Here is a 12,384-nt window from a genome sequence, read left to right as displayed (position 1 = left end):
CCAAAAATAATACTGCTTTTGCACCTTCTTGCCATGAGGTGATCATAACTCCCAAGTTCAGTGAATTTCTGCACAAACGTTTAGGAGGTGATAGTGTGACGAACAGACAGAGCAGATTACAATATCCCCTGTTACTTATATTTTTAGAGTGGGAATAATACCACCAAAGAATAAAAGTCCAGGTTAAGAATGATGAAACAATTTTGCAGTTATAAAATTTAAATGTAGACACGGTGAATTAGCATGCATGATGGGAAGAGTTGTGACGTTGGACAAATTTATATTTATAGCCCTCAGATCAAAGGGACGTATGCGGCCATAAGTGTGGCAGAAGACGTGACAGAAGACACAGGACATAATAGCCAATTGTATAACAGCGCGATGTCACCGCGCTGCAACTAGAAGGGCACTCGTTGGAGCGCATACCTCCACCACGTAATGCCTGATCCACGAGAACGTAATCGGGCCAAATACATTTTTGAAATATCATGCTAGATATCGTTTTTGGCCGCATCTCTCAAAGGGGAAGAATCACTTTAAAAATTAGATCCAGATTCAGATCTTCACCAAAATCCAATAAATGTCTTTGTCAAACACCCAACCAGTCCACGAAATTATCTGAATCGATCCACAACTTTTTGAGATATCCTGCACACAAAGACAGACGGACAAACAAACAAGAAAAAGATGTCGTGCAGAGCACGATACTTGCAAAATCCATAAAACAAATTTGACCTCAAAAATAATTGGTGGTTGAATTCAATGACAAAATACGCAACTCATCTTCAAACGTCAACTCAATTGAATGAAAATTGACAATTCCATAAATTTTGCCTATGTTGACCTCAAAAATAATTGGTGATTGAATTCAGTGATCTGGTATGCAAATTCTCATCAAATCTCAAAATCAATGGGATGAAAATTGAGGATTTTATAAATTCCAGCTTGGTTGTTGACCTTTGGCCTATGTTAACCCTTTGGTCTATGTTGACTGGAAAAATAATTGACTTGAAATTTGAAGAGAATTTACATTTCAGGTGACTGAATTCAAACAGCCAATCAGATGAAAATTTAGGAATTTAGGAACTTTAAAAATCAAATAATTCTCATATCCAGATCTTCACCAAAATTGAATCAATTCTTCCTCGTCACACACCTTTGTCCACAACTTTGAGATATCGTGCAGCTTTTCATTTTTGGCACGATCTCTCACTGGTGAAGAATCACTTTAAAAATTCTAGTCGTCGGACATGGATCCGGATCTTCTCCAAAATCTAATCAGTTTGTCCTTGATACACACCCAACTTGCCCACCAAATTTCATCTGGATCTGTCCACAACTTTTTGAGATATCCTGCACACAAACACATAGACAAACAAACAAGCAGTCATAGACTGGTACTTTCGAAATCGTCGTCAACTTGACATCTCACCTTGTCTAATAAAAGCTGTCTCTAGAGAAGGTAGCGACGCAAACCAGAAGTTTCTACGATGATTCTGTACCAAACCATCAAAAATTGTAACGTCGACCGAAGCAAAAATCTCCATTTATCGACGCAATTATTTAATATTATTTTATCAAAGTCACAAAACCGTAATATTCGGCCATCCACTAACAATCTTTACATAATCCGACGGCTTAGCGAGTCAGGCATGCGACGATAACCTTTATTGGGATAAAAAATGACTTTTAAACATCATCTTTATCGAAAACAATGTCAGCGCACACACGGAAAACCTTTACGTGATCAACGACGCCTCTGCTCAAGCGCGCTGCACCACGTGACGACCCGTGACGCGCCGAGTGAAATATTTTTTATACAATCTTAAAACGTCTCCAAAACATCCGATTTTTACAAGAATTTCGACAACTGAGTTTTAAGCGTCCTATGCGATCGCAAAAACCGAAGACAAAATTAAAATCGAAGTTAAAACGAACTCATAACGTCGATCAAAGCAAAAATACTCCATTTCTCCAGATGATTTTACGGAATTATGTTTGACCTCGCTGTGACCTTGACCTTTGACTGATTTTGACCAAAATCTAATCGGCGCTCGCAATCACGCTCCTGAATCACGTGGTGTAATTTGACATTGGTAGCTTCTTCCGTTCTCGAGTTATCGTGCCTACAAACAAACAAACACACAAACACACACACAAACAAACAAACAAACAAACAAACAAACAGAGGACGGAAGTCATCAATAAACTTACGAAATCTTTAGATTTCGTAAGTTACAAACAAAGACAGAGAGGGGTGAAAACACAATCTCCTTCACCTTCAATGGTGGAGGTTATAAGTTCCATGCATCTCTCTTTACCAAATAAAGAGAAAAAGACAAGTCGCAGGACATTCAAAGTACGCGTGACATTTATGACTCCAACGCATGAATTTGCTGCGTGCAGCACGTGGAGATGAAATTGGGAGGGAGCGGTGTACTTCTAAGGTGAATGTGTACAAATGATACTTAGTTTGTGTGTATAAATGTACTTCTGAGATAAGCATGTACAAATGATACTTGCTCGCCATGCAGCATATGGAGATGGATTTGGAGTGAGCAATAATTGATCGATTCAGTGATTAATTGCATAATTAAAATAAACAATAGTCGTAAAACAATTGATTTCTCATTCAATGGCCTAATAGCATACCTAAACCACCACCGTTTCATCCGAATCTGTAACTTTGAAGATTAAGTAATTCATCGAAAAATGAATAATTATTAATCGATAAATCAATAAATCAAAAATCGCTTTTAGCCAAATCACTTGTTCACTCTCGAGTCAAAATATCAGTTTCCAAGCTCAAAAGGCGTCTGAGATATTGCCCAGATGAGAAATAAAATAAATAAGGAATTAATAAATCGATAATAATTAAGGAATTATTCAATTAATTGATTCATCAAATAACAAACAATATATTGTTTTTGCCAAAGTACATCTTCACTTTTGTCATCAAATTTCAGCTTCCAAAGCTCAAAGGATGGCTGAGATATCGCTCCAACAAACAAACAAGAAAATACAACGACATCATGCAGAGCACTTGCAAAATCCAGAAAACAAATTTGACCTAAAAAAATAATTGGTGGTTGAAGTCAATGACCAAATATGCAACTCGTCTTCAAATTTCAAGTGAATCGGATGAAAATTGACAATTTTGGAAATTCGGCCTATGTTGACCTTTTGGCCTATGTTGACCTCAAAAATAAAATTGGTGGTTGAATTCAGTGACCTGATATGCAAATTCTCTTCAAATTTCAAATCAATAGGATGAAAAATGAGCATTTTTGAAATATTACCTTAGTTGACCTTTTGGTCTATGTTGACCTTTTGGCCAACAGTGACATCAAAAATAATAGGTGGTTGAATTCAGTGACCTGAGATGTAAATCCTTTTCAAATTTCAAGTCAATCAGATGAAAATTGAGGATTTTAGAAAATTTGGCCGAAATTGGCCTTTGGCCTATTTTGACCTTTTGGCCTATGTTTACCTCAGTATTAATAGGTGGTTGAATTCAGTGACCTGATAGACGAATGCTCTTAAAATTTCAAGTTAATCGGATTAAAATTGAGGATTTTAGAAAGTTGGCCGATGTTGACCTTTTGGTCTGTGTTGACCTATTGGCTAATGGAGACCTCAAAATTAATAGGTGGTTGAATTCCAAGACCTGATATGCAATTGATTTTCAAATTTCAAGTCAATAGGATGAAAATTGAGGATTTGAGGAAATTTGGCTCAAATTGGTCTTCTGGCCTGTATTAATCTCAAAAATAATTATCGGCACTTGAATTCAGGGACCTGACAAACTCAACCATGTGGTGAAGTTTCGTGAAGATCGGTTTAAAATTGTGACCTGCAGGTGACAAAAAGATAAACAGACAGAGAATAACTAAATTGACTGACTGAAAAATCTTTGATTTTGCAAATAACAAGAAAACAAAAGGAGTGAAAACTGAGCACAGTATTCCCTTCCTTTGGTGTCCGGCGATGATGTCATGCATCTTTAGGATTATTGGGAAGGAGCGGTGTTCATCCGGCAATGATGTCATGCATCTTTAGGATATGGTGTTGGAAAGGAGCGGTGTGCGTCCGGTGATGATGTCATGCGTCTTTAGGATATGGTATTGGGAAAGAGCGGTGTACATCAGGCGATGATGTCATGCATCGTCAGGATATGGTATTGGGAAAGAGCGGTGTACGTCCAGCGATGATGTCATGCATCGTCAGGATATGGTATTGGGAAAGAGCAGTGGACGTCCGGTGATGATGTCATGCATCGTCAGGATATGGTATTGGGAAAGAGCAGTGGACGTCCGGTGATGATGTCATGCATCGTCAGGATATGGTATTGGGAAAGAGCGGTGTACGTCAGGCGATGATGTCATGCATCGTCAAGATATGGTGTTGGGAAAGAGCGGTGGACGTCCGGCGATGATGTCATGAATCGTCAGGATATGGTATTGGGAAGGAGCGGTGTCCATTAAAAAAAAAAAAACAATAAATAAAGGAAAACCTGCTCTTCTTCCTTTTCCCATGCGCTGCATAATTCCTCTCCTTCTGTTAACCTCCACCTCATCTTCTATCACACAATTATTTGGTCTGTCCTGTCCTGTCCTGTCCTTTTTTTTTTTTTTTTTTTCTTCCTTTCATCTCCTCCATCACTTCTTACACTCTTCCTGCTCCCAAGTCAATCAAATTTTAATACATTCCTCGTAAACTCTCGGATGAGATGCTCAACACCACATTACTTAACTGGGTTTACATGTGATCAGACCAAAGATTATGCTGATCTGATCAAAGCCACCCTCGGTCACCTGCATTCCTCAAGAAACCCAAATCTGCTCACCCTCCCAAGTTCAGGTTTCCCAGCTGCATTCATTGATCACCTCATTCTCCCGATTAAGGAATGGTCTCCCCGTTTCCATCGTTTCGTTCTCCTCACTTCAGTCTTTCAAATGCATTGCGCATAACAACCTCATGTGCTCATCCCATGCATTTCCACGATCTCTTCTACATATTAGTACACCCATCCGATTCTTTCCCATTCTGTTCCTCTCCAATCATTTATTACCCTCACCAGAGGAGAGGGAGGGCATTGCATTTGGGTCTGTTTGTCTGTTTGATTGTCTATCTGTCTGTCCGTACAGAACTTTAATGTTTTTCTCCGCAACCGCTTGTCGGACTGGGAAGAAATTTTCACTGTAGGTGTGACGGCTCATGTAGAATGTTCTAATGATAATGATGTCAGAGGTCATGTCGTGTGGCAGCCACATTGGAAAAATGGAAAAAAAAAAACTTTGGACCTCTATCTCTGAAACCGCACCAAGGAAAAATTTGAAACTTGGCACACGGTAAGTACTCCTCATGGGGAACAAGAATGATTTATGATGCGATGGGAATACATGATTTAAATTTCAACTTCATCGGCATGCTCTGGCAACCAGAATTTTTTCTTTTTTTGATCTGGGTTCAAAATCACTCAATGCCACTGCTCTTCCATAAAATGGCTTAATGTATTTGTTGAATGTTCTCAAATGGGTGCCACAGCCTTTTAAATATCAGATGGTATCCTAGGGATTCCACATTTTATTAATTAAGCAATTTGCATAAGTCCAAATCAATGATTCTGAAAGGAACTCATCTGAAATCCACCAATACGCGACTTTTAAAATGACACAAACTTAGTCCATCCCAGAATGCTCGGCGCACATGTGTAGAAACCCCTAGCAACAATGGTCATCAGGGCAGGAACGTGCATGTCAGATAAGGATTATTACCTAAAATGGCTCACAAAGCTTCCAACATAAGCAAAAAATATTTGGAAAAGTACCTGAGAGAAAGGGGTGTGCCTCTGCACAACAAAATATTTGGAGAACTTTTCAAATGCAGCATGGGAAACGGCCACTATAAACGAGAGACAGACGAATGCACGGATAGACACCACAGTCGGCACCACTGCATACAAGATTAATCATGTCTGGGTGGGGATGGTATACCTGGTGTCGACTTGATGGTTAGGACGGCAAGCTTGGGATCTTAAGGTCCTGAGTTCTAATCCTGCTCGGTCGTTGAAGTAATACCAGGTGGGGTCAACTCAGCCTGTCATTCTTCCGAGGTTAGCAAAATGAGTACGAGCTTGCCGGGATGATCGAGCCGTTAGAGTATCCTGCGTCGGAGTAGCGACCCATCCAGAATTGTGCCCAACAGCCCAGCCCTGGAGATTGCTTTGGCAGCACCGACACACTGTACAAAGTATGGTCACAATGGATGGATGGTGGGGATGGGAGTGGGGCCAGTATGGGCTGTGATGGTTGTTATAAATACAATTTTGTTTGGTAATACATAAGGGAAATTATGCAAGTGGATCCATTGCGAAAAGGAGAAGCATCCGTATGTGCGTGCGTTATATCCACTGCCTCCACTCACTTGTTTGAACAGAAAATGGTACGAACCCAACACCTCCCATCCACAGATATTTCTCTTATTTCCTATATTTCCGTGAGTCCAATTTGTATTCAGGAAAGAACAATTATCGGTAACCATTTTGAAATTGCCACTCTTTCATCTAAATGCTGAAAATTATTTTTAAAAAACTATTTGAATTACAGATTTGTGCTTGCAGTAGCAGGTTGAAAGTGCCCCTTGAGCGGAACAGTCACTGAAAATGCGCACACAGCGCATGCACAAAAGGTCTTGTTAGCATTCATACGTCATTTTGAAGTCACATATTGGCAGAACACCAGCACAAACGTTTAGAACATTCAGTGAATCATACCACCAAGATGGTCAGAAAAATTTGGAGATTGAGATACTCATGATGAAGTAGCAATACCAAATGTTCACTTTCAACATAATCATAATGGACTTGCTCTAATAATCCTTCAAACTGTCTATACCAGATAAATCCAATTCTTCTGAATGCTCAAGCAGCCAGGCCTTAGTTTAAGTATATTGTTGTGTGAACTTTATTTTTTGTAACCACTCCTCATAGCTTTGTGCGAATTTACCTGATGGCTTATCGAGTAGGTATGCCAGGAGGCAGCGCATAACAGCTTGGTGACAGATCACCAGCACGTTCTCTTGTCGCTCCAGTTCCATGATGACTGGCTCCAACCTGTTTACCAGGTCCTGGTATGACTGAAGGGCATGTTCAAGTTATAATTACCTGTTCAGCTACAGTATATATATATATATGCAGCAAATGTGAAAATTTTTGGCGAATATCCCTGTCCAGTTTTCATTTTCTTCAGGGAAGAATGTGCGTGCTTGTCGTGCATGAGAAATACACCAGTGTTTGCCTGTTGGAATGTCAGTCTTCATATTTGTTAGTATGCAGCACAAGGATGCAGGGCAGCATCATTTGCTGGGGAACGCAGCTGTGCCACTGATGCAATGCCCCATGTAGGTTAGAGCATGAATTTGGAATTCGTTTCCATGTGCGGGCGACAGCTCGCCTACTTTTCACAAAGGACACCATGGGATTTTTTTAACATTCACAAACTAATGCTGGCAGACGGGATCCCCAGTTTAACGTCAATCCAAAGGATGGCACATACATTGAGGCTTTGTTATACCTGCAAAACATCAGGATGACAGTTTATAATTAAATCGAGATTCCAACTCAGGCGAGACAGCTCAGACGAGTGTGCATACCGCTAGGCTATCCTGAAATGTCAGTAAAATTTCATACATTCTTGCACAAGAGGAGACTGAAAATTTTTAACCAGATATAACAAGTACCATAGAATCCCACTAAAAGGAAGTTTTTCAGACTAATTTTATGAAAATGGCAAATTAATAAATGCATGATTAAACTAATTGATGCAGTTTTTCTATTGCAAGGATTGTCAAACTTCATCTCAAATACTTCTTTCAAATGATTCTACTGTAGTTTTATTAAATTATGCTGCCTCCACCCTTTCTCCACACCTCTCTTGCTACATTTCAAAGCAAAATAATGATTTAAAAAAAACTCCAAAAAGGCATTGAAGTGGTATAGAAAAAAAAAAAAAACAATATCCACATGCATATCCATGCCATCAAATTCAATGGCCACATCATCCTTGGGAACAAATCTTTCATTCTGTGTGAGATTCAAATGGATGGTTGCCAATAGGAAGCATCTTCCTGCCAAGAAGGATTCTAACATTAATGGCTGCAGAGTTCGTGAAAGTCGATTATATCTCTTAACACGGTTATCAGAAGGTTGAACAAAGCCCTTCAAAGTCCCAAGTATCAGTCTTTTTTATTTTTTTTAGTCGACATTTGAAGGAAGTTGTTGTTGTGGTTGTGGTGGTTTATCCCTGGACAGTCCCCTCAAACCAGCCCGCGGCATGAAGACAGGTGATCGATCCCCCATCTACCTTTGTGAAACGAGGCCACGAGTGAGTGAGTGAGTGAGTGAGTGAGTGAGTGAGTGAGTGAGTGAGTGAGTGAGTGAGTGAGTGAGTGAGTGAGTGAGTGAGTGAGTGAGTGAGTGAGTGAGTGAGTGAGTGAGTGAGTGAGTGAGTGAGTGAGTGAGTGAGAGAGAGAGAGAGAGAGAGAGAGAGAGAGAGAGAGAGAGAGAGAGAGAGTATTCAAAACATCAGTCTTCAAAAATGTCGAGGTGTCACAATATGTTCATGGTGTAAATATGCTTTTGGAACATTTATACTGTATCATTAAAAAGTTGTATTCATCGTATGCTCGACTTTTATGCCGTAAAACTTAAGGTTGACAACAGCAGTGTGATTGCATTAATGCTGTTGCCTTAAACATTTCCATGCCGAGGCACATACCTCTCCTTTCTGGTATCGATAATGGTACTTGTTTTGGTCACGAAGGGCAAATTCGGTTGGGTACTTCTCTTGTATCTCCTCATATGTCATCTCCTCACACACACCCTGTCAGGTTCGCACATATTTGTCATGTCTCTCCAAAAACCAAATGTACAAGTACAAGGCAATGTTAAGCATTAGTTATGCAGTTGGGAAAATATATTAATTATGTACCAACAAGGAGAGAGAGGTGTCGGGTGAGAGAGAGAGAGAGAGAGGTGTCGGGAGAGAGAGAGAGAGAGAGAGAGAGAGAGAGAGAGAGGTGTCGGGAGAGAGAGAGAGAGAGAGGTGTCGGGAGAGAGAGAGAGAGAGGTGTCGGGAGAGAGAGAGAGAGAGAGAGAGAGAGAGAGAGAGAGAGAGAGAGAGAGAGAGAGAGAGAGAGAGAGAGAGAGAGAGAGAGAGAGAGAGAGAGAGGTGTCGGGAGAGAGAGAGAGAGGGGTGTCGGGAGAGAGAGAGAGAGAGGTGTCGGGAGAGAGAGAGAGAGAGGTGTCGGGAGAGAGAGAGAGAGAGAGAGAGAGAGAGAGAGAGAGAGAGAGAGAGAGAGAGAGAGAGAGAGAGAGAGAGAGAGAGAGAGAGAGAGAGAGAGAGAGAGAGAGAGAGAGAGAGAGAGAGAGAGAGAGAGAGAGAGAGAGAGAGAGAGAGAGAGAGAGAGAGAGAGAGAGAGAGAGAGAGAGAGAGAGAGAGAGAGAGAGAGAGAGAGAGAGAGAGAGAGAGAGAGAGAGAGAGAGAGAGAGAGAGAGAGAGAGAGAGAGAGAGAGAGAGAGAGAGGCGAGAGAGAGAGAGAGAGAGAGAGAGAGAGAGAGAGAGAGAGAGAGAGAGAGAGAGAGAGAGAGAGAGAGAGAGAGAGAGAGGTGTCGGGAGAGAGAGAGAGAGAGAGAGAGAGAGAGAGAGAGAGAGAGAGAGAGAGAGAGAGAGAGAGAGAGAGAGAGAGAGAGAGAGAGAGAGAGAGAGAGAGAGAGAGAGAGAGAGAGAGAGAGAGAGAGAGAGAGAGAGAGAGAGAGAGAGAGAGAGAGAGAGAGAGAGAGAGAGAGAGAGAGAGAGAGAGAGAGAGAGAGAGAGAGAGAGAGAGAGAGAGAGAGAGAGAGAGAGAGAGGTGTCGGGAGAGAGAGAGAGAGAGAGAGAGAGAGAGAGAGAGAGAGAGAGAGAGAGAGAGAGAGAGAGAGAGAGAGAGAGAGAGAGAGAGAGAGAGAGAGAGAGAGAGAGAGAGAGAGAGAGAGAGAGAGAGAGAGAGAGAGAGAGAGAGAGAGAGAGAGAGAGAGAGAGAGAGAGAGAGAGAGAGAGAGAGAGAGAGGTGTCGGGAGAGAGAGAGAGAGAGAGAGAGAGAGAGAGAGAGAGAGAGAGAGAGAGAGAGAGAGAGAGAGAGAGAGAGAGAGAGAGAGAGAGAGAGAGAGAGAGAGAGAGAGGGGACGGGAGAGAGAGAGAGAGAGAGGTGTCGGGAGAGAGAGAGAGAGAGAGAGAGAGAGAGAGAGAGAGAGAGAGGTGTCGGGAGAGAGAGAGAGAGAGAGAGAGAGAGAGAGAGAGAGAGAGAGAGAGAGAGAGAGAGAGAGAGAGAGAGAGAGAGAGAGAGAGAGAGAGAGAGAGAGAGAGAGGTGTCGGAGAGAGAGAGAGAGAGAGAGAGAGAGAGAGAGAGAGAGAGAGAGAGAGAGAGAGAGAGAGAGAGAGAGAGAGAGAGAGAGAGAGAGAGAGAGAGAGAGAGAGAGAGAGAGAGAGAGAGAGAGAGAGGTGTCGGGAGAGAGAGAGAGAGAGAGAGAGAGAGAGAGAGAGAGAGAGAGAGAGAGAGAGAGAGAGAGAGAGAGAGAGAGAGAGAGAGAGAGAGAGAGAGAGAGAGAGAGAGAGAGAGAGAGAGAGAGAGAGAGAGAGAGAGAGAGAGAGAGAGAGAGAGAGAGAGAGAGAGAGAGAGAGAGAGAGAGAGAGAGAGAGAGAGGTGTCGGGAGAGAGAGAGAGAGAGAGAGAGAGAGAGAGAGAGAGAGAGAGAGAGAGAGAGAGAGAGAGAGAGAGAGAGAGAGAGAGAGAGAGAGAGAGAGAGAGAGAGAGAGAGGTGTCGGGAGAGAGAGAGAGAGAGAGAGAGAGAGAGAGAGAGAGAGAGAGAGAGAGAGAGAGAGAGAGAGAGAGAGAGAGAGAGAGAGAGAGAGAGAGAGAGAGAGAGAGAGAGAGAGAGAGAGAGAGAGAGAGAGAGAGAGAGAGAGAGAGAGAGAGAGAGAGAGAGAGAGAGAGAGAGAGAGAGAGAGGTGTCGGAGAGAGAGAGAGAGAGAGAGAGAGAGAGAGAGAGAGAGAGAGAGAGAGAGAGAGAGAGAGAGAGAGAGAGAGAGAGAGAGGTGTCGGGAGAGAGAGAGAGAGAGAGAGAGAGAGAGAGAGAGAGAGAGAGAGAGAGAGAGAGAGAGAGAGAGAGAGAGAGAGAGAGAGAGAGAGAGAGAGAGAGAGAGAGAGAGAGAGAGAGAGAGAGAGAGAGAGAGGTGTCGGGAGAGAGAGAGAGAGAGAGAGAGAGAGAGAGAGAGAGAGAGAGAGAGAGAGAGAGAGAGAGAGAGAGAGAGAGAGAGAGAGAGAGAGAGAGAGAGAGAGAGAGAGAGAGAGAGAGAGAGAGAGAGAGAGAGAGAGAGAGAGAGAGAGAGAGAGAGAGAGAGGTGTCGGGAGAGAGAGAGAGAGAGGTGTCGGGAGAGAGAGAGAGAGAGAGAGAGAGAGAGAGAGAGAGAGAGAGAGAGAGAGAGAGAGAGAGAGAGAGAGAGAGAGAGAGAGAGAGAGAGAGGTGTCGGGAGAGAGAGAGAGAGAGAGAGAGAGAGAGAGAGAGAGAGAGAGAGAGAGAGAGAGAGAGAGAGAGAGAGAGAGAGAGAGAGAGAGAGAGAGAGAGAGAGAGAGAGAGAGAGAGAGAGAGAGAGAGAGAGAGAGAGAGAGAGAGAGAGAGAGAGAGAGAGAGAGAGAGAGAGAGAGAGAGAGAGAGAGAGAGAGAGAGAGAGAGAGAGAGAGAGAGAGAGAGAGAGAGAGAGAGAGAGAGAGAGAGAGAGAGAGAGAGAGAGAGAGAGAGAGAGAGAGAGAGAGAGGTGTCGGGAGAGAGAGAGAGAGAGAGAGAGAGAGAGAGAGAGAGAGAGAGAGAGGTGTCGGGAGAGAGAGAGAGAGAGAGAGAGAGAGAGAGAGAGAGAGAGAGAGAGAGAGAGAGAGAGAGAGAGAGAGAGAGAGAGAGAGAGAGAGAGAGAGAGAGAGAGAGAGAGAGAGAGAGAGAGAGAGAGAGAGAGAGAGAGAGAGAGAGAGAGAGAGAGAGAGAGAGAGAGAGAGAGAGAGAGAGAGAGAGAGAGAGAGAGAGAGAGAGAGAGGTGTCGGGAGAGAGAGAGAGAGAGAGAGAGAGAGAGAGAGAGAGAGAGAGAGAGAGAGAGAGAGAGAGAGAGAGAGAGAGAGAGAGAGAGAGAGAGAGAGAGAGAGAGAGAGAGAGAGAGAGAGAGAGAGAGAGAGAGAGAGAGAGAGAGAGAGAGAGAGAGAGAGAGAGAGAGAGAGAGAGAGAGAGAGAGAGAGAGAGAGGTGTCGGGAGAGAGAGAGAGAGAGAGAGAGAGAGAGAGAGAGAGAGAGAGAGAGAGAGAGA

The 12,384-nt window shown here is 43.0% G+C and overlaps 1 protein-coding gene across 5 annotated transcripts in view; it reads right to left on the bottom strand.

Annotated features, from left to right (window-relative positions):
- The window catches only part of LOC147019888 (6-phosphofructo-2-kinase/fructose-2,6-bisphosphatase 4-like), a 167,343-nt gene that overhangs the window by 43,682 nt on the left and 111,277 nt on the right, over positions 1-12,384 (bottom strand). For 4 of the 5 annotated variants that reach the window (XM_085894702.1, XM_085894703.1, XM_085894704.1 and 1 more), the window contains exons 10-11: positions 8,778-8,882; positions 7,008-7,137 (exon numbers count right to left, since the gene is read on the bottom strand). In XM_085894702.1, the coding sequence (XP_085750828.1) occupies positions 7,008-7,137; positions 8,778-8,882 (235 nt within the window). Of the gene's footprint in view, positions 1-1,156; positions 1,354-7,007; positions 7,138-8,777; positions 8,883-12,384 lie in introns of all 5 variants that reach the window. The other variant, XR_015061564.1, reaches the window with a different exon arrangement.

Source organism: Eptatretus burgeri, chromosome 9, assembly GCF_056783735.1.
Source record: "Eptatretus burgeri isolate ZD-2024b chromosome 9, Ebu_testis_v1, whole genome shotgun sequence".
NCBI classification, from domain to species: domain Eukaryota; kingdom Metazoa; phylum Chordata; class Myxini; order Myxiniformes; family Myxinidae; genus Eptatretus; species Eptatretus burgeri.
This window is presented reverse-complemented; position numbering and strand designations above follow the sequence as displayed.